Source organism: Eretmochelys imbricata, chromosome 7 (genome assembly GCF_965152235.1).
Source record: "Eretmochelys imbricata isolate rEreImb1 chromosome 7, rEreImb1.hap1, whole genome shotgun sequence".
Taxonomy (NCBI): domain Eukaryota; kingdom Metazoa; phylum Chordata; order Testudines; family Cheloniidae; genus Eretmochelys; species Eretmochelys imbricata.
The window spans coordinates 517,375-545,004 of NC_135578.1; the positions used below are offsets into that span (position 1 = coordinate 517,375).

At 46.4% G+C, this 27,630-nt stretch overlaps 1 protein-coding gene across 4 annotated transcripts in view; it reads left to right on the top strand.

Moving 5' to 3' along the window:
* The window catches only part of SETD5 (SET domain containing 5), a 161,788-nt gene that overhangs the window by 105,790 nt on the left and 28,368 nt on the right, over positions 1-27,630 (top strand). For 3 of the 4 annotated variants that reach the window (XR_013346570.1, XM_077821013.1, XM_077821016.1), the window contains exons 14-21: positions 4,538-4,801; positions 5,446-5,766; positions 6,080-6,322; positions 10,130-10,259; positions 12,902-13,140; positions 15,806-15,862; positions 18,066-18,536; positions 26,908-27,194. Coding sequence is in view for 3 of the 4 variants with exons in the window: in XM_077821013.1 (XP_077677139.1) it covers positions 4,538-4,801; positions 5,446-5,766; positions 6,080-6,322; positions 10,130-10,259; positions 12,902-13,140; positions 15,806-15,862; positions 18,066-18,536; positions 26,908-27,194 (2,012 nt within the window). In the remaining variant the exon portion in view is untranslated. The remainder of the gene's footprint in view (positions 1-4,537; positions 4,802-5,445; positions 5,767-6,079; positions 6,323-10,129; positions 10,260-12,901; positions 13,141-15,805; positions 15,863-18,065; positions 18,537-26,907; positions 27,195-27,630) is intronic. The other variant, XM_077821014.1, reaches the window with a different exon arrangement.

Consider the following 27,630-nt stretch of genomic DNA (forward strand, 5'->3'; position numbering starts at 1 on the left):
CAAGAAGAGTGGTGGAATAAGAGTCATGACTGGAGTACAGGGATTGAAGGGTATGTGCTGTTCAGGAAAGACAGAAATAAAGGTAAAGGTGATGGAGTAACTCTGTATATTAATGATGAGGTAGATTGTAAAGAAATTAGAAGTGATGTAAAGGATAACATTTAGTCTGTTTGGGTCAAAATCACTTCGAGGAAGAAAGGTTCTCCTTGGATAGTGCTTGGAGTCTGCTACAGACCCCTAGGATCCAATCTGAGACCTCTTTAATGTTTTTAATGAAATAATACTACTGGGAATTGTGTGATTATGGGAGATTTTAACTTCCCAGATAGAGATTGAAGAATAAGTGCTACTAATAATAGTAGGGCCTAGATTTTCCTGGATGTGATGACTGGTAGATTTCTTTACTAAATAGTCGCTGAACCTAAAAGAGATGATGCCATTTTAGATTTGGTGTGGTGGGTAGTGAGGACCTCATAGAAGGTTGTAGGGGACAAACTTGTTCAAGTGATCATGAGCTAATTCAGTTTAAACTAAATGGAAGGATAAGCAAAAATAGATCTGCAAGTGGGGTCCCTCATTTCAAAAGGGCAAACTTTAAAAAAAAAAAAATTAAGGGAATTAGTTAGGAAAATGGACTGGACTGAAGAACTCCAGGATCTGAATGTGGGAGAGACTTGGGATTACTTTGTCAATGTTGCAGAAACCATCTGAAGCTTGCATCCCAAGCAAGGGGAAAAAATTCTTAGGGAAGGGTTGCAGACCAATCTGGATGAATAAGCATCTCAACAGGTAATTAAGAAAAAGCAGAAAGCCTATAAGGAAGGAAAGATAGGATGGATCAGCAAGGAAAGCTACCTCTTGGAAGTCAGAAAATGTAGACAAAAAGTGAGAGTTGCCAAAAGCCAGGCAGAACTGGACCTTGCAAAGGAGATTAAAACCAATAGTGAAAAGTTTATATAGCCATAAAAATAAAAAGAAAACAAGGAAAGAAGAAGTGGAACCGCTAAGCACTGAGGATGGGGTGGAGATTAAAGATAATCTAGGCATGGCCCAATATGTTGCCTCCATTTTTAATAAGGCTAATGAGGATTTTGGGAATAGTGGCAGCATGGCTAATGAAAATGAGGATATGGAAGTAGAAATTACCACATCTGAGGTGGAAGTCAAACTCAAACAGCTTAATGGGACTAAATCAGGGGGCCCAGATAATCTCCATTGAAGAACAATAAAGGAACTGGCATATGAAATTGCAAGCCCAATAGCAAGGATTTTTAATGAATCTGTAATCTTGGGGTCATACCCTACGACTGGAGAATTGTTAATATGGTACCTGTTCAGAAAGGAAAAAACGTGATCCAGGAAACTACAGGCCTGTTGTTTTGACCTCAATTGTATTCAAGGTCTGGGAATAAATTTTGAAGGAAACAGTAGTTAAGGACATAGAGGTGAATGATAATTGGGATAAAATACAACATGGTTTTACAAAAGATAGATCATGCCAGACCAACCTGATCTCCTTCTGTGAGAAAATAACTGATATTTTTAGACAAAGAAAATGCAGTAGATTTCATCTACCTCGATTTCAGTAAGGCATTTGGTACAGTTTCACATGGGGAATTATTAAATCGGAGAAGATGGGGATTAATATGAGAATTGAAAGCTGAATAAGGAACTGGTTAAAGGGGAGACTACAACAGGTCATACTGAAAGGTGAACTGTCAGGCTGGAGGGAGGTTACTAGTGGAGTTCCTCAGAGATCCGTCTTGGGACCTATCGTACGTAATGTTTTTATTAATAGTCTTGGCACAAAAAGTGGGAGTGTGCTAATAAAATTTGAGGATGACACAGAGTTGGGAGATATTACCAATACAGAGGAGGACCATAGAAGATCTGGATGACCTTGAAAAGTGGAGTAATAGAAAAGGGATGAAATTTAATAGTGCAAGGTCCTGCATCTAGGGACTAATAACAAGAATTTGTTGCTATAAGCTGAGGACTTATCAGTTGGAAGCAACAGAAGAGGAGAAAGACGCGGGTACATTGGTTGATCACAGAATGACTATGAGCTATCAGTGCGATGTGGCCGCAAAAAAGACTATTGCAGTCCTAGGATGCATCAGACGAGGTATTTCCAGTAGAGAAAGAAAAGTGTTAGAACTATTATTAAAGGCACTGGTGAGACCTTGCCTGGAATACTGGGTGCAGTTCTGGTTTCTCATGTTTAAGAAAGATGAATTCAAACAGGAACAGGTGCAGAGAAGGGCTAATGCCAGTGTGGAGAGGAGTTACTTAAATTAAGCACCAATGTGAACACCGGAACAAATGGATAGAAACTGGCCATCAACAAGTTTAGGCTTGAAATTAGACAAAGGTTTCTAACCATCAGAGGAGTGACATTCTAGAACAGCCTTCCAAGGGGAGCAGTGGGGGCAAAAAACCTAACTGGCTTCAAGACTGAGCTTGATAAGTTTATGGAGGGGATGGTTTGATGAGACTGCCTACAATGGCATGTAGCTGATCTGCGACTGCTAGCAACAAATATCTCCAATGGCCAGTGATGGGACACTAGATGTGGAGCGCCCTGAGTTACTACAGATAATTCTTTCCTAGGTGTCTGGCTGCTGGGTCTTGCCCACGTGCTCAGGGTAGAACTGATTGCTATATTTGGGGTCAGGAAGGAATTTTCTCCCAGTTCAGACTGGCAGAGACCCTGGGGGGTTCCCCTTCCTCTGCATTACAGGTAACTTGCAGGTTTAAACTAGTGTCTCTGTAACTTGAAGTCTTTAAATCATGATTTGAGGACTTCAGTAACTCAGCCAGAGGTTAGGGGTCTGTCACAGGAGTGGGTGGGTGAGTTTACGTGGCCTGTAATGTGCAGGAGATCAAACTAGATGATCATGATGGTCCCCTCTGACCTTAAAGTCTATGAGTCTACGATTTGGGATTCTCTCCTGAGAAGCAGTGATTCTGAAAAAGATTTGGATGTGATGGTGGATAGTCAGCTGAACATGAGTTCCCAGTGAGAAGCTGTGGCCGAAAGAGCTAATGTGATCCTGGGATCCATAACCAGGGGAATCTCAAGTAGGAGTCGAGAGGTTATTTTACCTCTGTATTAGGCACTGGTGCGACTGCTGCTGGAATCCTGGATGTTGATAAATTGGAGAGAGTTCAGAGGAGAACCATGAGAATGATTGATAAGCTCGAAAGCTTGTCTCTGTCACCTACAGAAGTTGGTCCAATAAAAGGTATTACCTCACCCAGCTTGTCTCTGTGAAGGATTAGAAAACATTCTTTATAGTGATAGACTAAGGGAACTTAATCTATTTAGCTAAACAAAGAGAAGGTTAAAGAGTGACTTATTGTCTGTAAGGATCCACATGGGGAACAAATATATGTTGGTGGTTTTTTCACTCTAGCAGAGACTGGCGTAACACAATCCAATGGCTGGACATTGAAGTTAGACAAAGTCAAATTTCCAAAAAGGTGTAAATTTTAATTGTGCGAGTACTTAACCATTGAAATAATTTTTCCAAGGGTTCTGATGGATTCTCCATCACTGATTTTTTAAAATCAAAATTGGATGTTTTTCTAAAAGATCTGCTGTAGGAATTATTTTGGGGAAGTTCTCTGCCCTGTGTTATGCATGAGGTCAGACTAGATCAGTGGTGGGCAACCTGTGGGCCGCATGTGGCCCATCAGGGTAATCTGATTGCTGGCCACAAGACATTTTGCTGACATTGCCCTTCCACAGGCACAGTCCCCCGTAGCTTCCAGTAGCGGCGGTTCGCCATTCCTAGCCAATGGGAGTTGCGGAAAGCGGCAGGCCGCAGGGACGTGCTGGCCGCCGCTTCCTGCAGCTCCCATTGGCCAAGAATGGCAAACCACGGCCACTGGGAGCTGCAGACAGTCAATGTCAGCAAAATGTCTTGCGGCCCACAATCAAATTACCCTGATAGGCCGCAGGTTGTCCACCACTGGACTAGATGATCACGGTCCTTCTGGCCTTGGTCTATGCATCAGTGAACAGATGGGCATTACAGCATGCCCAGAAAATGAAAAGATTCAGGGTATGTCGAACCAAGCAGGGTGGGAAGCAGCGAATTCAAAAGTTGAAGGCCCTTCATGAAGGATGCCCCATCAGCAACTCTCATATGCTAAGGTTGCTGCACTCGAATGCCCCACTGATACCAACTGAGGCAATAGTAAAACATCTGACTTCTGTTCATGTTGGAGATACATGCTAGGTTGTTTGGGTTACATAAAAGGTCTCCTCCTCTCCAAACAAGTCTGCCAGTTCTAATGCCAGGAGGCTGGTCCCTTACTTGTTTAAGTTGAGACAGTCTCCTTTCATTATGAGGCATTCCAGTTCTCTGTGAATCATTAATCCCCTCCCAGCCCCCTTCTACACCATCACCTTTGTGGACCATATGCTGTCCGGCCCCCCCCTGCCCACTGTACTTCTGATCTTTTTCCTACCCCTTACTGTCCTCTTGCTTGCCTGGTATTGCTGACCTGGACATATTCTTGTGTATGCTAGTCCCGAGAGGAGAGGAAGGTAGAAGCCATCATGCACATGTTTGAAAACTTGGAAAAGAGAAAGAGAAGACGAGAGCAGCCATCAGATCGGAGCAGCACAGATGCTGAATTCATCATTAACCCTGAGGCTTCTGAGTTGGAGGAGGTGAAAATGGAGACTCCTGAAACTGAAGACAGCAGTTCAGCTTTAAGTGGGGCTGCTCCAAGCACTCCTAACAGCATCAGCAATGTTGGGGTGAACACACGGAGGTCCACACAGACAGCAGTAAGTTGGAGGTAGGGCTGTTGCATAGCTTACACCAAGGCAAGTTCAACACAGCCCCTGTGGTGCCTTGCAAGGGTTAATATCTAATGGCCAAGGGTCTGGATCTTTTTGTGTACTGATATGCTCTCCAGCTGGCTGCTTACACTGGAGCCATGGAGAAAGGTATTTGCACCGTTTCAGTTAACAAGTCCATGCTGGATCTGAATTCCCATTGCCAAATGTCTCATGGTGGTGGGGCAGGTCATTGTCTGGGACTGAATCAGTGTTATCAGTGCTCAGGAATGGCAACAGTTACTTTCAAACAGGGGGTGAGTCTCATGCTGCTGCTTTCTGATATGTGTCTTGTTGAAGCTGAGACCACTCCTGAGTGTGCCAGTCGGTCCCTTTTCCAAACTCCAGAGTGGAGATGCAAAGGGGAGAAAAAGCAATAACCTGAGGCACAAACATGTCCAGCCCTTCAAGAGGATTCACAAAGCCATTCCCAGCCCTACCCTCTCAGAGCCTGGCGTTAATGGGGTGTAGTCTAACAAAGGTAGCTAGATAGTGCCAGAAAATAACTCATTCCTAATTCCCACGTGCAGAATAAAGGAGAAGAGGGGAGAACCTTAGAAATTCTCAGACTGATGATGTGGTTTGCATTGTAGGATGCAATTCCAGAAAAGACCATCACTAAATCAGCTCAAGCCAAACCCTCCAGGCCCCGACCCAAAAGCCGTTTTTCTCGATATCGGACCAGTTCAGCACAAAGATTGAGACGGCAGAAGCAGGCCATTTCCCAGCAGACCGAGCTCTCCCAGGCTGTCCCAGAGGAGGGAAGCAGTTTCAGCTCAGTAACTGCCGCAGATGTCAACAGCGTAGAGGGTCCAGGAGAAAGTAGGCAATTGATGGGGTCTGACCCAGCTGTGGTGCTGGCTGCAGGATCCCAGTCTAACCGAGCCACAGTAAAGTACCCCAAAACTAAAAAGGTAAGTGATGTGAGAGACTTCATCAAACATGGGGAGGGGGTGGGCTCTGCCAGGCCCGTATGGAGTCTCTGGAAGACTTGCAGTGAATCTGGTGCACAGTGTTAATATAGTTCTCCTCCAGTGTGTTTCCTTCAGGACACTGTTGCTGTCTGTGATGAGATACATCAGGTGCCTCCCCCCTGTGCGTTTCCTGCAGAACATAACTGAGCTCTTGGTGTGGTGGTGTCTTGGGCAGTACACCCTTGCATGCTCTGTTTTATTGCTTTCATTCTTCGCCTGTTCCTGCTGTATTCGTAATTGCTCTCTTCTTCAGTATCTAGTTACAGAATGGCTGAATGACAAGGCAGAAAAGCAGGAATGCCCCATCGAGTGTCCTTTACGTATTACTACAGACCCCACTGTTTTGGCAACAACCCTCAACATGTTGCCAGGTCTTATCCACTCCCCACTGATTTGTACCACACCCAAACACTACATCCGCTTTGGCTCACCTTTCATCCCTGAGAGACGTCGAAGGCCTCTTCAGCTGGATGGGATATACAGCTCCTGTAAAAAGGTATGTCTGCTCATTTCTGTTAAGGCTTCAATACCCACGTTATATTAACATCAGCGCACTCTTGTAAAGGCTTTTCATGTCAAGCTTGTCGCTATGCAGTCACAATGAGTTAGCTCTGTCCAGCATATTTCTGCATACTCTAGAGTAGTGTTTCTCAACAACTGGTCTGTGGCAGCTTCTTTTCCAGTCCCTGAGATTTCCCTGACACAATTGAGAAAGGCAGCAATCCAGTCCCTGGAATCAAAAAGGGTGAGAAACACTGCTGTAGAGTAAGAGGTCAGTGGAGCTGAGGGTGAGGACGTGGTGTGTTAATGCATGTTCTCAGACTCCTTGTGGACCGTTCTCAGAGCTCACAGAAAAGTGAATTGGTAACAAGAAGGAGATTGGAGTCTGGTCTGAATATGCCAAAGTGCCCCTTGGAGTGGGTGTGCCGGGGCTGTACAGGAAGCACAGAAAGAAACCACTCTTCTCGTGTCTACATGCGTTGAGGAATTGCTCAGGGAGAAGTTCAAGGGTTAGAGAGCCTGGTGTGTTCAGCCCCTGAGCAGAACTCTCCTGTCCCCTCTGAGATTCAGCGCTCTAGAGCCTGGGCTCTCCTGTGCCTAGCAAGCAGCACCAGAGCCAAGGGAGAGGAATGGGCTCATTCTCTTGCTGAGTTGGACTCAGAAGCAGCCAGCCTTGGGTGAGATCCAGGCAGGGAGCCTGGTTCGGCTCCCTACCTCCTTTCTTGAGTGAGGGGCCAGCCTAGCTGAAAGGCTGAGATCATCCTCTGAAACTCAGTCCTGCCTCTCCCAATGTGGTGATGGAGTGGTGATGACTTAGCAGCTCCAGGGGCAGCCACATGATGTGGGATTTTTCGTCTTCCAATGTTGCTGCAGTTCCTAACCTGATAGAGAGGTCAGTATTCTGTATGATGGATTCCACTGTTTTAATGAGACTGTAAGAACTGGATTTGCTCACAAGGTGTTCCTGACTCCACTACATGGATTAGCTGGTTGGACAGGACTGCAAGAGTGAATCCCTGCATTTCTTATGAGCTGGTCCTAGTCAGTGTAAGGAGTAATACAGTTAACCTTGAGGCCTCTCCTGTTTACGGTTCTACGGAGAGTGGTTCTGTCACTTTTGATTATGTATGTCGGGGTAGCCAAACCATGGCTCGCGAGCTGCATGTGGCTTTTACAGTTAAAGTGCAGCTCGCAGAGCCCCCTTGTGTGTCCCGTTTTTTCCCCCCTTTCCCCATTCTCCACCCACCAGACTGGAGGGGGGAGCTCAGAACCTCTACCTTGCAGTGGAGATGGGGCTTCAGCCCGAGCTTGGGGCTTCAGCAGAAGCAGGGCTGAAGCCCTGGCAGGCACTTCCCGTGGGGCTGAAGCCCAGAGCCCCAGCAGGTGTGCCCCAGCTCTCGAACTTCTGAAGATTGTTGTGTGCGGCTCGGAAGGTCAGTAAGTTTGGCCACCCCTGATATATGTGAACCTATAACACTGTCATCCAACCATATCTGCCCTGTCCTGCTGCTTGGCTGAAATTTAGAATGAATCCAGGCAGATAAAATGAAGATACTGTGTTGTAAGCAGTGGTCTGGAGGAGTTTGTTATGATATTTGTTTGTAGTAGTGTTGTAGCCATGTTGGGGTTCCGGGATACGGGAGAGACGTGGTACGTGAAGTAGTACCTTGTATTGGACCAACTTATGTTGGTGGAAGGGACAAGCTTTTGAGCTTCACAGAGCTCTTACTCAGGTCTGTAGAAGGTAACGAGAATGTCCAAACTAAATGCAAGGTGGGGCAGATTACTAAGCATAAAGGGTTCACACATGCTGTAGGAGACCACTTAAAATGAAGTAGGCAATTAAGGTTAGCAGGCAGTGAGGTGTGTTACAAATTGTTCTAATGAGCCATAAAAACAGGTTTCTAAGTTTTATGATTTTTATGTCATTTTTGTTCCCAGATTGAATGTAGAATGGTAAATTCTTTTAGGGATCAGATGGGGCATTGTTACCTCTGAAATGTTTTGTAGCTGAGCTCTTCTCTGTCTAGATTCTGGCCTCACCATGCTGAGTCAAGCCTTTGTGGTCTCTGTGTCTTGTTACTGTACTGCAGTTTATTTAGTTTATTTATTGAAAACTATGTATAGGCTTTAGCTTTTACAGAAGGTGGTAGCATAACTGCTCAAGGGCCTTCTTGCATCAGAGATGCACTTCATGTGAGCTGCTATAGCTGCTGATTGTCCAGCAAGCATGATTCAAGGCTTTTTAAATTGTTTAAAGTGAGCATGGAATGTGTAAGTTTCACCATTTGGATTGTTGAAGGAAAGATGCCCCTGTAGCTTGCTGATCTGGGAGTCTGCTAAATCTGGGTTGTTTTTCTAATTTTTCCAGACTTGGTGAGTGACCTTGGTCAGGTCCTGCTCTGTACCTCAGTTTACCCATCTGTAAAATAGGATTACCTCCATCAAGGGGGTGATATGAGGAATAGGTTGGTAAAGTGCTGTGAGATCTTCAAAGGGGCCGTATAAACAAACATCAAATTCAATGCTAATGTGATAAAAACAAGGCCACTGCACTTCATTGTCTGTTTCTGAAATCATTGGTGTTATCTTTAATTACAAAAAAGAAAAGGAGGACTTGTGGCACCTTAGAGACTAACCAATTTATTTGAGCATAAGCTTTCGTGAGCTACAGCATGCATCCGATGAAGTGAGCTGTCGTTCACGAAAGCTTATGCTCAAATAAATTGGTTGGTCTCTAAGATGCCACAAGTCCTCCTTTTCTTTTTGCGAATACAGACGAACATGGCTGCTACTCTGAAACCTATCTTTAATTAGGGTGTTTCTCTCCCTTTCTTCTCGGGTTTAGTTTCACTGTCACTTTACTGTCACACCAATGTGGTCCTTAGCACTTTTTGGCTTCTCTCCCCAGCTTCTTACATTACTTCAAATAACTGGAATCAGTTGGAAGAGATCTTGTGCTGTCAAAGGTCACTTGCTGCAGAATTTAGTGTTCCCATACAGCTGCATTGCAGCAGGTGGGGGAGCCAGTAAATTTGGCAGGTGAGGTGATGTAGATTGGCTCTTCTCCACATATCCATGGGGAATCATCTCTTATTCTATGCTCTCCCCTGCTATGATTTTTCATATCTTTTCCCCCACCACTGTTCTGTCTCCTGAGGAGGGTCCACTTTGATTTTTCTACTCCTGGCTAGCCCCTCTTAAATTGTAGCTCCCACACTATCAGGTTTGCATGTTCATTGCTGCTCTTTGACAGCAAACACACTCCTGGGAGAATTACACTTGAGTCAACTTGTCACTTCCTTGCCCTATGTGGTAGGGTAGAAACTCTCCTTGGTTCTGATGTGTCTTCCAGAGCAAGTGGAGTGAGGATCAGAATGCTTCCCAGCCTGTGCATGAAGCTGGGCTTTGTGCAGAAGGCATATTCTCTGGGCAAGTTCTGAATAGCCATACTTTCCTAGATTGCTTTAAAAACCTCTGCTTAGAGTTCCCTAGCTTCCTAATCTCTGAGTTTGGGAAGTCTGTGTTCTAATGAGGTTGTACCCTTAGATTATTGATACAGATTTATTACCCTTAGCACCTGTCTCATCTAGAGCACCAATTCAGAACCATTCATAGTAGTCTTTGGGCCCAGCTTTAACAATTCTATCAGACCAATTTTTTTGGCTGGGAGCATGTGACGCAGAGCTCTACAGGCGTCTGCCCTGCTGTACAAATGTTTAGGAGTTCTTGAGTATACCCTGCACATGTACATGTAAAGCACAGGGGGACTGCACGTTGACGTAGTCTAGTTCTGTTGCAGCGTTGGATGAAACAAGCCCTGGAAGAAGGGATGACTCAGACCTCATCTACTCCACAAGAGAACAGAACCCAATGTCTATACCAAAGTAACCAGAGCAGCAGTTCTTCTAGCATCTGCAAGGACAATGCAGGTATGTATCCAGAACCCTCAAGTGCGGTGCCAGGTGTATGTATTTATAGAAGGCTACGGGCCATTAAGGGGTACTGACACACAGGATGAGACACAGGCTTCACAAACATGCATTGTTGCATGTTGGTACAAGTTTGTGGCAGGTGGAGATGTAGTTTTACCACCCATCCCAATTTCCATAGGCTCATCCTAGCTTGAGGCATCCTGACTCCTTTGCTGTGACAGTGTGGTGATATTGCATCTCACGGCACTCTTGCCAGAGTTGTATGATACAGAGTTTGTTCTGCAGGACAAAGGTAAACAGCGTCATGCCTTAGAGTGTGACAGCTGGCTATTTAAATGTATGCTGAGAGAATTAACAAGGGTCACCAGGTAAATAGGTAATAGGCACAGGCTTAAAAAACAGCTACTCAAAAACATTGGCTTTTAATCTGTGAGAAAAGCAGTAGCCGAGTTGTGAAATAGTTAATTTGCATCTGTCTTTACAGAGGAAGAGGGTGGAGATCTGCCCAAGTCAGGGATCAGTTTTCCAAGGACGACAGACGAGGAGCTAGACAGTGTACAGATAACAACAGAATTGGTTATTAAAAGGTTAGATGCACTTAAAGTGAACAAAACACTAGGTCTGGATACTATGCATCGCTGAGCAAAACCTGAAGAAAGTGAGCAAAGAAACTAGAGAATTTCTAAAACACTTTTAAAAATAGAGAGAATTTAGGATAGGTTCCTGAGGTCTGGAAAGGGGCAAACAGGATCACTTTACAAAGGTCATGACACGAGGAAACCAAGAGCTTCTTGTTTCTAGAATTTCCCTGTTCGATGTTAAACTCTTGCATAAAGTACCTGGCAGTTAGTTCCTAGGAAGCCCAGTTGGCAGATGGCTTTGCCAAGGTGGATTCAGGCAGCAAACTGTGTGTGTGTAACAGCAGGGGACCGGGGAGGGTCTCACTGCCAAGAAAGGGGGAAATCAGGGATTAGCAGAGAGTTGGTCTAAACAACAGACAGGATTCTACATCCTACACAAATGGCTCATGGCAAAGCGCAGGAGTAGGAGGAGAAACAGGGGAACTGGCTAGAAAAGTGTGGGAGCATGAGACAAAGGGGACTCTTAGGAGACTCACCCAGCTCCAGAATGGCTGAGTGGAGATTTCAGGGTGGTTCTAGGATCTCTACTCATAATGGAACTGCATTGGATGTGAGGGGATTGAAAACAAGCTCTCTGGGTTCACTAACCTTGGGGCACTGCAAATAATGATGCAGGGAGATTCCAAAGGGATGCCAGGGTTTCGAGGACTGGACAGCAGTGGGGAAATGCAGGTCAATGGAGACCAGTGTAAAATCATGACCCGGGGAAAAAGGACTCAGTCTAGGGAATATGAGCTAACTGGACCAACCACAGAGCACCCAGGTCTTGAGAAGCTCCCAAGATGATTGTGAGGAAGCGGCAAACCTAGCAGCTTGGCAAAAAGGCAAATGAAATACTAGTCATAAAGGCAGAATCCCAGACTGGGTGCTACTGTAAGTCCCTGTCTGTGAGCACTGGGTACCACCTGACAAGAGGGAGATTACTGCCCTATGGAGATCCTGGGTCTGAAGAAAGGATGAGTCAAATTTCTTCTGCTTGGAACAGAGGAGACTTGCCTCACTGGGGGCCTTTAGAGCTGGGAAAGAGGTCAAAATTCATTCAGAAACACTAGGGGCCAAGACCAAGTAGTGAGGAAGCTAGGGGTAAACAGGTCAGGAAAAGCATCTGGGAAAAAATGATGGGGAAGGCAGCTGCAGCATGGAGGGGTTCCAGAGGGGTCCAGGTAAACTAAAGCTCCGTAGTAGGAGGGAGCACAGCTGAGGGTGAGGAGGCATTTTGGGCTAGGCACACTGATGTGGAAGGGGGATAATGGTATTGAGGCAACTGGAACCGTACCCTTGCACCCTTCACAGAGGAGCTGGGGGCACTGTGTGATAACACTACATGGTAGTGATCTGGAAATGTCACATTGTTTTTTTCTCTCTAGTGTACAGCTCAGATTTCCTGCCTTGGTAAATTGTTTTCTGTATCTCAAAATAGGTTGTGCTCTTCACAGAAAACCAGGCAGAGGCTAGCCATTGCCCCAGAGAGCTTACAAGTAATTGAAAAGTGCGATACCATGCACTTAGGAGGGTAGGGCTGAGGCAAGGGTTCCTCTTTGTGGGAATGATCGTTTCCGGGGATTATGTTTATGCAAACTCTAGAGACATTGTGGAGCTCAGCCGGTGAGAATTGTGCTGTGCTGTGGTTTATCCATAGCAGTCATAGAGTGAATTTGCCTTGTTTTTGTCACCTCTTTGTGCCAGGAAATGTAATCTCTCTCTCCTTCTGTTTCAGTCCTGTCCTGACACCGCTCCCCGCACTTGACCATGTTGTTCCCCACGTGTCATTTATTATAACTGAGTTGTTTTGTTACCTTTGTTACGTGTCTCCACATTCCTGTGGGATGAGAAGGATTTTCATTGGTATTGGGAGCTCCTCGTATTTTAGGGGCCTTTAATGGGATGCAGTTACGGCTGAGCATTCATGGGGCTCTGGCTGGGAGGGGAACTGTTCATGGTTTGGCATTAATAATGGTGCATTATGATTCTCAGTTCAGTTGTGTTCATGTTTCACAGACTTGCTGAGCCCCCTGAAGAAGTGGAAATCTCGCTACCTGATGGAACAGAATGTTACCAAGTTACTGAGGCCACTGTCTCCCATCACGCCTCCACCTCCTGGCTCAATGAGCCCGCAACTCACCACACCCTGCTCATCTCTGCCAGGAGAGGAGGAAAGTCGCAATGGTTATGGCATGATGTTCTCACCAATTCCCTCTCTGGCTGCTAGTCGCTGCAATACTCCACTACAGTTTGAGGTAAATTAGGATAGAGGTCTGGGGGCTCCAAAAGGGGAGAGACTAGAAGAGGTGCATTGGGGGCAGTCTGCTTTCAAACACATGGCTAGGTTCCTGAGCAAGACCCCAAGTGTCCCACACAGGGGCAGCTATTACCTCTCTCCTCTGTGGCACCCTTGGCTGTAACAACTCTCTCGCTTCCCAAAGCCATCAGTGACGTGGTACTCCTGCTCCTTCTGTTACATGTCACACTTCACTGCAGTGCAGCAACCCTCTTGCTCTCCAGGGGTACCAGTCAGCATAGCCTCCATTCCCTTTCCTGCTGCACACAACACACACGCTCACTTTTGCTCACACAACCCTGCTGCAGCACAGCAATCCCCCTGCCTACTGGGACAGCACATTCCCCCACGCCCTTTCTCTCACAGTGCAGCAAACCCCAAGCGTGTCAGACATACCACAACCCCTGCTCCCTTTCTCTTACACAGCAGTCCCCAAAGGCTTGGGGGACAGACATTTCAGATCCCAGAACTGCGAGGGCTCACAGCTCCCACCACCCAGTGTTTAATGTCCCAGGTGTACTGATTCTTATTGCGCTCCCATTATATGCGTTTGCCTTTGATTTTGTGTTTTGGAAGCATTTAAAGAGCGTGGTGGGTGTTTTTCTCTGCTCAGCGCTATCTGAGGGGGAGTTGCCAGTGCCTTTCCAGTCTGGAGCTTCCTCCTCCCTCTTGCCATGTTCCATCTTGGTGGCGACGATTGGCAGGAGATGCCAGGTGGTTTGCAGTTCTCTTTTTATTTTCCATTATTGCTCATTCTCATTGGAAAGTGGAAGTCTCGAAACCTGCTGCTGCCATTACACTACCATTCAGACCCAGGTGGGAACAGTCTAGTGAACAACAGCATGGCCACTGGCTTGAGAGAATCCTGCAGAGATTCCTCCTCTGTTCTGCAGTAGTGCAGAGTCCTTTGCCGATGGGGTCTGTTAGCTTGGTGCTTTCACTTTTACTTTGAGAGTTCTTTGCTGAAAGCTGTTGTAGAGGGATACTTGTCAAGGCTAGTGGAGAAGATTGTTTAGTATTGAGGAGTAGGAGGGAAGGACTGATTCAGGTATAGAGCTTGAGCTGGCCATTATCCTCGGGCTCTGCACTGGTACAAGTTGAATGTTAGAGGGTCAGTAGCATAGTGGACCTCAATAGCCTAGCTACAAACCTCAGTCCCATGTAAAATAGCATTAGTTGCTCCTGCTGCTGAGTATGACAGAGAAGAAACTTAGAGCCTACTGCCATCTACCTCCTACTTGCCCTTGCTGCCTCTATTTTCCTCTAGGGAACAACCCTAACAACTTGGTAGACCACAGGCTTCTGTGTTCAAGCTTTATATTTCACTAAATGCAGCTCATTGATAACATTTCCATTTTAGTGTCTTGTTGGTTTCATTTAGTTACCATCAGTTCTAACTCAAGAGAATTCATATCATCATGTATATAGATTGTACACTTCAGTCCTATGACCATGGCCCTGGGAGAAGAGAATGGGGGGGCAGGGTCTTTTATCTGGTTACCAATAGGACAGGCTCCTCGATTAGAGAGCTGAAAGTGATCAGACACTGGGTTGGTGGGGAATTTGGTGTCTCTTTAAGACTTGATGTTAACCAAGTGGTTCTGAATGCCACTTTTGAGATGCTCCATCCTGAATTAATCTGCTGCATCTGCTCTTCTGGGGAGCTTGTCCCACACACTCCTGAAATCTCTAGCGGGTCAGGCCTTACGGACCAGAGCTTTAGAGCTAATTCGAAACCAAATGAGGTTGGGACCTCAATTTGGATTTGCTTGGGCCCATCAACATTTGTAGCAGAGACTTGGAGCTTAGTATCCTTCATCTGCTTTATCCCTATGGAGTCTGCCCATCAAAAGTCTCCACAGTTGAGAAGGTTCTGAAAGTCCTTATCGCTTTGGGTTTTTGTAAGTACTCCTGTCCAGCAGGATCCACCCAACCACAGCCCCGTCACTGGTAGTACCCTACCTCTGGAAGAGCTTCCCTCTTTCTGACTCTCTGATGGGGATGCTCTGTAACACCAAGTGAGGGTGGAGAGGCTTGCACATACCACTGCATGTGGATGGATTGCTCTCCCTTGCACTGTATCCAGCTGTGACCCCTGTAGCTCCCTCAGTCAGTTTATACCTATTCCTTTGATGGTACTAAGAGGAAACTCATAGTAAATTGAAGGAGCCATTTTATTTTCCCCTTATTTAATGCCTAATACTAACTACAGCATCTGGGGAATTTTCCTTAGGCAAAGCCAGGCTTTTCATTCCAGCCTTTCCCATGTCATTGGACTAAATGCCATACATGGATTTCTTTATATTTCCTGGTGTAAACTCTTTGGCTAGCAGCATCAGAAATATAAGGAAATAAATACTTCTGGCTAACATCTCTTCTGTTCTCTGGTTTGGATACTAAGTTGTGGCATGGAACACAATAACCCAGTCCTGTCTTTGTGCTTCCAGGAGGCTTTAGAAACTGCTTAACCCATTGAATCCCTCTCTAATCACTGAGACGAGTTCCTGGGGGGAGTGTCTGTTTAGAATAGCTGTGGCTAACCTCTGTGCTTGTTTTTACTTTATTTTATTTTGCTTCTTGACTTTTTAAGTAGATGAATAACAAGATGCTTTTCCCTCCTCTAGAACGTATCCTCCCCTGAGAGTTCCCCTGCGCATAGGCCCGAGTCCCTGTCACCCGAGGTAGTTATCACACCATCTCAATTGCACTCTGAGGCTGTGTGTGTGTGTGTGTGTGTGTGTGTACGTACACCAGAGGTTCTGGAGGGTGGGGTGGAGCGGAGCGAGAGTGAAGAGACTGCAGAGGAGAGTGAGAGAACGGGAATGGAGAGGGAGGTGGGGCACTAGTCACAGTAAGAATGTGGAGAGACTGCAGGATTGTCAAGGGAGATTGAAGAAAATAAAGTGGATTTATTTGGAAAACTGGGATGTACTAATAATACTGCAGATGCTGGTGGGAAATGGAGGCAAAATGTTAAGAACCAGTGTCTTGGTTATTGGGGTGAAAGGAAAAAGGTCTGGGGTCCCTGGAATTATAATAATTGGCATCAGTTTCAGCTCAATAGAAGTGGTTTATATGGTGTTTACTTCTTGTAGCAGTAAAGGGGCAATTTCGATTGAGGGAGGAATGGGAGAGCCTTGTCCCTGTTTAAACTGAAGGATGTTGGAGCAATGAGAACTCTGTCCAGAACCTTCAGCATCTTCATCACTCATTGGTTTTGATCAGCTTCTTGGGACAAGGTCGTGTACTTGACCTGCTGTGTTCAGACAGAATCATCACCTCACTGCAGCCTAAGTCCATCAAGCAAGTACCAGGGAAGAAGAGTCCAGATAACAGCAAGCTGGTCTAAAAATGTGAGGAAGTGATACAGTCATGATTCCATTCCTGGGAACAGAGGTGTAATACGGCAGAGGGTATGCCCTTATTGATGGAGGTGCCCAAGTGCTGTAATACAGTGAAAGGGATGCAGTTGGTGCTCTTTACCCAATGTTCCAGGGGACTGTAACATGGAGGGGTTGCAGCCATGACTCAGTGCAGGAGGTTCTTGGGAGCTGCAATATAGCAGAGGAGATTCATTCAGTGGCTGTGATATAGCAGAAAGGACACAGCCATGTTTTGGCTCCTTAGCACTGTAATAAGAAAAGGGGGTGTACTCCTGTTTCTGTCCTAGAGGTTCCTGGAGACCGTGATTTAAAGAGAGGATGCATTTGTGTCTTGGTTCTGGAGGTTCCAAGGTGCTGTGAATACAGCAAAGATGTGGATGTGTCTCCGTGCCAGAGGCTCCTATGGGATGTGATGTGTCAAAGGGGACACAGTTGTGTTCACTGTCTAAGATTCCCAGAGCTGTAATATAGTGGAAGGCGGGATATTGTGTTGGTGCTGGAGGTTTTCAGGTGCCATCTTGTAAAAGAAGAAATGTAAGTGTGTCAATGCCCAGAGTTCCCAGGTACTGTGATAGAACAGAGGTTGGCAGTTATGTCTCACTGCTGTAAGATGCTGAATTATAGTGCAGATGAAATGAATGTGTTTGAACCAGCGGTTCCCAGGTCTTGTAATCAAAGTGATTGCACATGGCTTGGGGTTCCTGGGCAATGTACTGTCATAGTAGAGAGAAATTGAGGGGGATGCTTGCAGTTTTCATTACTGGGTATTTGGATAGTCAAGAAGTTGTCTGATAAGACAGCTAGTGAGCAGTGAATGTCCTTGAACTATTCTTCATCTTTAGTGGACGGGTAGTTTAATACCATGTGTTAATGTTGTGTGGGTCCAGCTGAAGACATCAGTTCTTTTTCAGTGAGTACCTAGACTTGAGCACTAGGGTCAAGGATACCTTTTACAGCAAACCCAGTTGGAAGGGAAAGGGCCCAGCAGACTGGACAGCCATGTTTGGATTATTCTGTAATGCTCATTTCCCAGCCATTTGCTACTTAGGCTATGTGTACATGGGATTATTTAAAAAAAAAACAAAAAAAAAAACTCAGATGACTTGGGCTTGTGTGGCTCATGGTCCGGGGCTGAAAAATTCCTGTGTAGACACTTGGGCTGGAGCCCAAGCTCTGGGACCCTCCACCCTTGCAGGAACCCAGGGCTTGGACTCAAGCCCAAGCTCGAATGTCTACACCACAATTTTTAGCCCTGCAAGCCCGAGTCAGCCAACCTGGGCCAGCTGCAGCTGTGCTGCAGGGATTTGATCCCCATATTAGATGTACCCTTCAGAGCAGTGCAAGAAAGGACCCAGGGGGATCAAGAGAGGAGCTGGAAAGGAGTGAGTTGTCTTCGGAGCAAGTGTTTCCTGACTTTAAAAGTTTCTCTCCCCACCTGTGTCTATCCCTTCTCCTGATTTCCCCTCCCTCTCCCACCCCATATCTTTGTTGGATTTTCTAGCTCTGCCTTCGAACGGACTTGGATTTGGCAAAGGTGGGCTACCTGGATTCCAATGCCAACACCTGTCCAGAGAGGCCATCGCTACTGAGCTCGGGCCATTCTGATCTGGCTCCACAGTCCTCCATTCACTTCACTTCTGAGACCAACTTCCCAGGAAAGAGTGGGGAGTCACAGCTGCTGCTAAGAAGCTCCGATCCGGCTTTTCGGACAGAGTTTAATTTAATGTATGCCTTCTCCCCTTTGAACGCTATGCCCCGTGTAGATGGATTGTTGCGGGCTTCCCCTCAGGTGGGAGACAGGAAGCCCCTGAGTTCAGAAGGGGGATGTTGCAGCTCTCCTACAGATGGATACTTCAGCAGACATGAGCCGGGACTTCTTAAAGAGACATTGCATGGATCCATGTCTCCTGGTGGTGAGCGGGTTTGTGAAGGAGTCAAATCTGCTCCCCAAAACCCACCACAAAGGAAAAAGGCAAGTATTTCCTGCTAAAGAAATCACAGATGACACTAAATTGAGAGGAGTGGTAAATACCAGTGAGGGGAGGAATAACCCAAAGGATCTAGAGAGAGTAGAACCATGGGCAGAAATAGCTAAAATGAGATACAACATGGAAAAATGAAGCTAATACGTCCGGGGGGAAATAATCCAAACTCCCGTGCTGAGTGGGAGTGAAAAAAGGCTGAGGCAGACCTGGGGAAAGGATGCAGCAAGTTGGGCAAGATTTTGAAATGAGGTATGGCAGCAGAAGGGCCCACTGAGAAGTATCATGTCCAGGAGCAGGGAGAGAAGAGTGGTACAGTTTCACCTTGGTGAAATAGGAATAGCTTGCCTAAGTGACGATTAATCTGGGCTGTAACACTATAAATTCCTACAGCAGATTTACAGAAAAACAATCGATCTTGATTTTAAAATTATCAGTGACAGAGAATCTACTGCAACCCTTGGTAGATTGTTCCAATGGTTAACTACTCTCACCATTAAATTCAGACTGCAAATAAGGCATATATTTTTATCTAGCTTCAACGTCCAGCCATTGGATCATGTTACATGTGTCTCTGTTAGATTGAAGAGCCCATTATTAAATATTTGTTCTTTTTTGAGTGCTTGCTCATGTCGATTCCATTCTAGGTATGCGCGTGCCCCCGCGTGCGGTCGTCGGAGTGGTATCCGTAGGGCCGGCAGTGGTCCCCCTTGAGTGCGGTGCTCATGTGCCAGTATGTCCGGCACCGCCAACCCTACACGCTCTCAGTTCCTTCTTCCTGCCCGTGACGATTAGTCAGAGCGCCTTTCCTTGCATCGCAAGGGCTAACAGGTTGTCTTCTACTTACCTCAAGCTTTAGGGCCTTGTAAATAGTTTGTTTCTAGTAGTTAGTGTTGAGTAGTTAAGTGTAGTTAGTAGTTACCAGTTAGAGTCCCAGCAGGGACTTTGCCGCAGGCAGGGCATGCCCTGGTCTCTGGGTTTAAGCCCTGTGCGGACTGCAACAGGCCTATGCTAGTAAGTGACCCCCATAGCAGCTGCCTCAAGTGCTTAGGGGAGTCACACGTTAGAGACAAGTGCTAAGTTTGTAAAAACTTCCAGCTTCGCACACAGAAGGAATGGGATATTCGGCTACGGGCTCTTCTGAAGACCACCCTTCGTCTGGCTTCCGTGCTGTCCCGCCAGAACTCGCTGAGTGCCTCATGCACAGTGCCCCTGGCATTGGGCTCCGCCCAGCACCGTTCCCTGTTGCCGGTGCCCAAAAAATAAGACCCAAAAGCATGTTTCCATGGCACCGGGGAAAAAAGGGCCATGAGTCATCAGGCAAGGGACACGCTTCCAGCCACCAGGCCACTTCGGAGCTGCGTGCTTATACCTCCCTGGTTGGAGCCCTTAGCCCTGTGAAAGGTCCACCACCAACTCCCAGGAGCGATAGGGGACCAAAATCCCTGGCAGCACCGACACCTTCACAGGCTCCTCCAGCACTGAGAGCACAAAGGCCTCCTCCCATGCCGCTGATGCATCATGTGCCCCAGGAAAGGCTCATGGAAAGGCTCAAGGCTCATCATGTGCCCCAGGAAAGGCGCAAAGGCTCCCCAAGAGGACAGACCAGCCACTAAGACCCCTCAGGGGCCAGTGGAGCACCGCCGATCCCCTGAGATAAAGCAGCACTCTCCACCTTCACGCTGGAGTCACAGCCCAGACTCTCTGGGACTCGCATTTGATCACCGGCGGCACGGTCACCGCCATGTCGACACAGATTGCCTACAGCAAGATGCGGGTCTCCATGCTACCGACACCACTCGCTCGCCCACCGGTTTTCTCGGTGCAGGTCCCAGTCATCTGCCTCGTGGAAGCACCCCCCGTTGTGTCTGCAGTCCCCCCAGCACTGCACCCCTCACTCCAGACACCAGTCGGCGAAGATCAGCAAGCAAACTCAGGGATCGATGGCACCACCATGGTCACCAGAAGGGGAGTCCTCTGGCACGGAAGCCCAATTCAGCCCCTCGCCTAGACTGCACCAGCACGAATGGGCACCTGAGGCCACGTCGACAGCGCTGACTTGGCAGCACGGCCAAGTGGCCAGTGCAGTAGCCTTATTAGGGCACATGGGGAATGTCGGTTGTGGCAATGCCCCCTTCACACTGCTCATCAACCACCACCTTGGAGCAACAGTTGGCAGCACTGATGGCACCGGGCTCTGTGCACAAGGTACGCTAGGTGGTCGAGGCAGAGGAACTGCGCCCACTGCTAAGCCTCCCTCCCCCGTGGGAGAAGATGCCCTGGAGCCTCCGCCGGCCATGCAGTCACCATCCTCATCCCCAGATGAGGCGGTTTCAGGACCTTGAGGGCAAGCCCACTGGATGGTTTCAAAGAACACCATGTCCTGCTGCGTCGGGTGGCCGAGACTTTGGGCCTGGAGGTGGAGGAAATGGCTGAGCAGGTGGACAGCTTGGTTAATATCCTGTCAGCTGTTCCCCCAACCCGTGTCGCACTGCTGGTGCATGACGGTGTCCTTAAGAGTGCCAAGGACCTCTGGCAACCTCATTCCTCCCACCTCAAAAAGGGCCGAAAAGAAATACTCTGTCCCAGCCAAGAGGTTTGAATACCTCTACACCCACCCTCCCCCGGGCTCGCTGGTGGTCTCTGTGGCCAATAAAGAGACAAGAAGGGGCATACCAGTTCAACCCCCAAGAATAAAGAGACCTAACAGTTGGATCTGTTTGGAAGAAAAATTTATTCGACAGCCAGTTTGTAGTTCCGGGTGGCAAACCATCAGGCCCTCTTGGGCCATTACAACATATGGGACTCCTCAATAAGTTCGAGGAGTCCCTTCGTCAGGGTTTGGCCCAGGAATTTGGCATCCTGCTGTAGAAAGGCACTGCAGCTGCCAGGTATTCCCTCCAGATGGCGTGGGACAAGGCAGACTTGGCAGGCAGCGTGGTCACGTCAGCAGTGATAATGAGCCGCAGCTCCTGACTTCAGACTTGCAGGTCTCTCCCAAGAAATGCAGACCTCCATCAAGGACCTCAATTCGATGGGAATGGTCCCTTTTCCGACCAGATGGATGCAAGGCTGCAAGATCATTAATGATCTGGAGGATGGTGTGGATTACACCCTCAGCAAGTTTGCAGATGACACTAAACTGGGAGGAGAGGTAGATACACTGGAAGTAGGCATAGGATACAGCGGGACCTAGACAAATTAGAGAATTGGGCCAAAAGAAATCTGATGAGGTTCAACAAGGACAAGTGCAGAGTCCTGCACTTAGGACGGAAGAATCCCATGTACGGCTACAGACTAGGGACCGAGTGGCTAGGCAGCAGTTCTGCAGAAAAGGACCTAGGGGTTACAGTGGATGAGAAGCTGGATATGAGTCAACAGTGTGCCCTTGTTGCCAAGTAGGCCAATGGCATTTTGGGCTGTATAAGTAGGGGCATTGCCAGCAGATCGAGGGATGTGATCGTTCCCCTCTATTCAACATTGGTGAGGCCTCATCTGGAGTACTGTGTCCAGTTTTGGGCCCCACGCTACAACAAGTATGTGGATAAATTGGAGAGAGTCCTGCGAAGGGCAACAAAAATGATTAGGGGTCTGGAACACATGACTTATGAGGAGAGGCTGAGGGAACTGGGATTGTTTAGTCTGCGGAAGAGAAAAATGAGGCGGGATTTGATAGTTGCTTTCAACTACCTGAAAGGGGGTTCCAAAGAGGATGGATCTAGACTGTTCTCAGTGGTAGCAGATGACCGAGCAAGGAGTCATGGTCTCAAGTTGCCGTGGGGGAGGTTTAGGTTGGATATTAGGAAAAACTTTTTCACTAGGAGGGTGGTGAAACATTGGAATGGGTTACTTACGGAGGTGGTGGAATCTCCTTCCTTAGAGGTTTTTAAGATCAGGCTTGACAAAGCCCTGGCCGGGATGCTTTAGTTGGGGATTGGCCCTGCTTTGAGCAGGGGGTTGGACTAGATGACCGCCTGCAGTCCCAACCAACCCTGAGATTCTATGATTGACTAAAGGACACCAGGGCCACCCTTCGTTCACTGGGCATGCATACACTGCAGCCTGCAAGAAAGCAGTTCCGGATGCCCCTGCTGCCTAGGCTTTGGCAGTCTCGTCAGGGATCTGCAAAAAGAAGGGACAAAGAGGCCAGTTTCTGCCGCCGTCGCCCTTCCTCCTACAGCTCTCCCACGCAGCCTGGCTCGGCAAAACACCCCGGGAGCCAGAAGTGCTCGTTTTGAGGGTGCGGTCGAGAGCAACACCCCAGTCACCTTCCAGGATCCACCCTGCTCTTTCCTCAACCATCTTCGTCCCTTCTGTTTGACCTGGTCCCAAGTCACCTCAGACCGTTGGGTGCTGGACATAGTGTATCATTGTTACACCCTTGCAATTTTTGGCTGCCCCTCCCTCCTCGGGACCCTTCTCATGACCAACTCCTTGTTCAAGACAACTTCCTGCACCTGGGGGCAGTGGAGGAGGTCCCTTGGGACATGAAGGGAAAGGGGTTCTGTTCCCGCTACTTGCTAATCCCGAGCAAAAGGTGGGGCCTCAGATCCATTCTAGACCTGCAATGCCTTAACAAGTCTCTCACAGAGTTGAAGTTTCACATGGTCTCTCTGGCCTCCATCATCCCCTCCCTGGATCTCGGGGGAAGCAGTGAGAGATAAAACGACATCTTTTAAAAAGTGGAAGTCAAATCCTAGTGAGGTAAATAGAAAGGCGCATAAACACTGCCAAATTAAATGTAAAAATGTAATAAGAAAAGCCAGAAAGTTTGAGGAACAGCTAGCCAAAAACTCAAAAGATAATAACAAAATGTTTTTTAAGTACATCAAAAGCAGGAAGCCTGGTAAACAACCAGCGGGGACCCTGGACTATCGAGATACAAAAGGAGAACTTAAAGATGGTAAAGTCATCACAGAGAAACTAAATGAATTCTTTGCTTCTGTCTTCATGGCTGAGGATGTTAGGGAGGTTCCCAAACCTGAGCCGTCTTTTGTAGGTGACAAATCTGAGGAATTGTCACAGATTGAAGTGTCACTAGAGGTGGTTTTGGAATTAATTGAGAAACTTAACAGTAACAAGTCACCAGTACCAGGTGGCATTCACCCAAGAGTTCTGAAAGAACTCAAAGGTGAACTTGCAGAACTATTAACCTGGTTTGTAACCTGTCCTTTAAATCAGCTACTGTACACAATGACTGGAAGATAGCGAATGTAACACCAATATTTAAGAAGGGCTTTAGAGGTGATCCTGGCAACTGCAGACCGGTAAGTCTAACTTCAGTACTGAGCAAATTAGTTGAAACAGTAGTAAAGAATAAAATTGTCAGACACCTAGAAGAACATAAATTGTTGCGCAAAAGTCACCATGGTTTCTGTAAAGGGAGATCATGTCTTACTAATCTGAGTTCTTTGAGGGAGTCCAACAAACGTGGACAAGGGCGATCCAGTGGATATAGTGTACTTAGATTTCCAGAAAGACTTTGACAGGGCAAGAAGAAACTGAAATGGTGTAGTGTTGGTGGCACCTGATATACCGGCGCATGAGCACAGCACTCAAGGAGACGCCACTGTTGACCCTATGGATATCACTAAAAATCTCCAACTGCCATGCACATAGGCACATGCACACCTAGAATGGAATAGACCATGAGCAACACATCTCGAAGAACAGTTACAAAAGGTTGATAACCATTTTTTCCCCATGTAGGGCTCTGTAGACTAATCAAGATCCCCCCCCAACTTCTTTGTTTAGCTCAAGGAGCTCCATCTACTTATGAGAATCCTTTAATCATTCTCATGGCTCTTCTTTTAACCCTCTTCAATTTATCAACATCTGTCTTGAATTGTGGGCACCAGAACTGGACACGGTATTCCAGCAGCAGTCACACCAATGCCAAATAACAGAGGTAAAATAACCTCTCTACTCCTTCTCAAAATTCCCCTGTTTATGCATCCCAAGATTGCGTTAGTTCTTTTGGCCACAGTGTTATACTGGAATTTCATGTTTGGCTGATTATCCACCACAATCCCCGAATCTTTTCAGAGTCACTGCTTCCCTAGATAGACTTCCCCCCAATCCTGTAAGTATGGCCTACTTCCTTTGTTCCTGGATATATTAATTTACATTTAGATGTATTAAAAGACACACCTGGTGCCCAGTTTACTAAATGATCCAGATCACCCGAAGTCAGTGACCTGTGCTCTTTATTATTTACCACTCCCCCAATTTTTGTATAATCTGTCATCAGTGATTTTGTTTTCTTCCAGGTCATTGATAGAAATGTTAAATAGTGTAGGGCCAAGAACCAAACCCTGCAGAACCCCACTGGAAACACTCAGTGATGATCCCCTGTATACTGTTAGCCAGTCTTTAATTCATTTAATGTGTGTCATGTTAATTTTATGTCGTCGTTTTTCATCAAAAGATCATGTGGTTCCAGGTCTACGTATATTTTGTCAACACTGCTATATCAACCAAATTTGTAAACCCATCAAAAAAAGGCATTGTTAGTTTGACAGAAACTATTTTCCCTAAACCCATGTTGATTTGTATTAATTACATGACCCTCTTTTAGTTTATTATCGATCAGCTCCCATATCAGCTACTCTGTTATCTTGCCCAGGATCAATGTCAGGCTTACAGGTCTATAATTATCCATTTGCCCTTTTTAAAAATTGGCACATTAGCTTTCTTCCAGTCTTCTGAACCTGTCCCATTGCTCCAAGACTTACTGAAAATAAACCTTAAAGATCCAGTGAGCTCCTCAGTCAGCTCTTTTAAAACTCTTGGATGCAAGTTATCTGGATCTGCTGTTTTTAAAAAGGTCTAACTTTAATAACTTCTGTTTAACATCCTCCAGATATCCTAAAGGAATGGAAAGAGAGTTATCATATGAGACTATGTAATGTGTTTTCCCCCCAAATACAGTTGACTTATAGAATCCTTTGTTTTGTGCCTTTGACCAAGAATCATGAGTGTGGCAATTTTGCAAAAGTTTCCCACTTTTGCAAACAGTAGTTCAGTTCTTCTGGTGTTAACAAGATTGCAAGCCTTGAATTGGCCATAGGCTGCTGCTGCCTTTTTAATCACTTTGTCAAATAGATCTGCTCTGAACAGGATGAGATGACCCAGCTTAAAATGCTACAGGCCATGTCTACACTAGGCTTCGCAAAAGTGCTAACACGAGTGGAGCAGAGCCAGTGTGAGCAATTGTGAAATGTTAGTGGTGTAGATATGCATATGCATTAAAATAAAATACCCAAACAAGACACCCCTCTGCATATGTTTCACCCCCTGGGGGCAGGATGAGAGAACAAACATATGACAGATGTTCGTCACATTGTTTAATGCAGTGCTGGAAGGTGCTCAGATGCTGTAGGGGTGAGCATGGTGTTTGAACCTATATAGAATAGAGGTAGAGAATGCTTTTGTTTTCAGCTTTCAGAGTGCTGCAGATTTTTGTACTGTGTGGACCTGTATTGGACAAGTTGTCAGGAGGATGCTGGAGATTTGGCAACTGGACAGAAGCCATTGAGGCTTTTGACAATTGAGGAGGTGCAGGAGGAGGTTTGGGATTGTGGAATAGGCACACTACTAACAGCATATTTCTTCTGAAATGATCATCCATTAAATAGTTAAGTGTGGAAAAATACGACAGTCACACCTCTGAGCTATTGTTTCAGCCTATCTGCAAATTCAAGAAGACATGTGACTCCAATATAAAAGGATGCAAACTTTGTTTTCTTTGTACGCAGAACTAGAAATGTACATAGTTCTAAATTAACGTTTAAATTCTGCAGCCCAATTCTGAGGCTGGGGTGGATTCTATGGTAAATTTGCAATCAGTTCATGGGGTTCTGATTATAGGCTTAAAATTCATAACCATATTTTTCATAATTCCATATTTCTCAGTAATATCATGCTAACTGTGATTTATTGATGGTATCTAATCTGTCACATGGGATTTTTCCCCTGTTTCGAAACTGATTTGGTGTACGATTCTTACAGACAAGTCATTTAATCTCTGCCTCTATCCCATCTGTAAAATTCCTACCTTCTTCCCAGGGGAGGCTTCATTCATGTTTGTAACATGCTTTGAGATCCTTGCATGAAAGGAACTATAGAGATGCAAATCATCTCTTGTTTTTCATAAAGTCTAGTCCTAATTATAGCTCAGGGATGCCCTATCCTGCAGTTTTATGCATGTTAAAATGTGTACTTGTATATGTAGTCAGTGCTCCTAGGGCAGCATATGAAGGGATAGCATCCTTCCCCCCCCAGGGACCTGTCAACTTAGTGATCTGTCTGTTCAACTAACAGCCTCAGTCTCCCAGGCTCATGGTGATGTTTCTCTCTCAGGTTTCTCTGCTGGAGTACCGCAAGCGAAAACAGGAAGCCAAGGAGGGAAGTGATTCAGTGCGATGCACAGTGACTCCTACCCGACAAGGCAGCAACAGCTCTGTGACTGACACAGATGCCAGCAATGTGCTGGGCTCAGTAGTCCGAGCCCCATCCTCCCCACAAAGTGGCTTCTCTCCCTCACATCCCCCCCTGCCTCACATAGAGGAGATCAGCCCACCAGACCTGAGGGTGGCTAGTTCCTTGACCTCACACTGCAAGTCCCAGGAGAACATCAGCAGTAGGTGGTGAGTGTTCACTCTTCTGACAAGGTTGTTGTTGCTTCATAGGAAGTCGGTCAGACTCTCTGCTTGGGGCTTTCCCAAGAAGATGTGTGTAAAGGCCTACAAATAGAATCCATCAGAAAGTCAGACAGCACTAGCAAGTGTCTGCTCACCCTGGATGGATCCTGAGTTAACCTTCATATGGAATGGCTCTAGATATATCTCCTGGCTTTAGAATGGGGCCACAGAACTGATTCTGGTTTGCTATATGAGTTGAATTCTACAATATAAACACAAGTGATCCCAGCAGCCTCTTGAGCCAGCCCGATTGTAGATTAGATGCCAAATATCCATGGTGGAAATTAAAAAACAATGTGAAGTGTCTTCACCAATTTTTCTTTTGTTGGGCTTATTCTCCAGATTCTAGGACCATATGTTTGCCATGGGATTTGCACCTTAG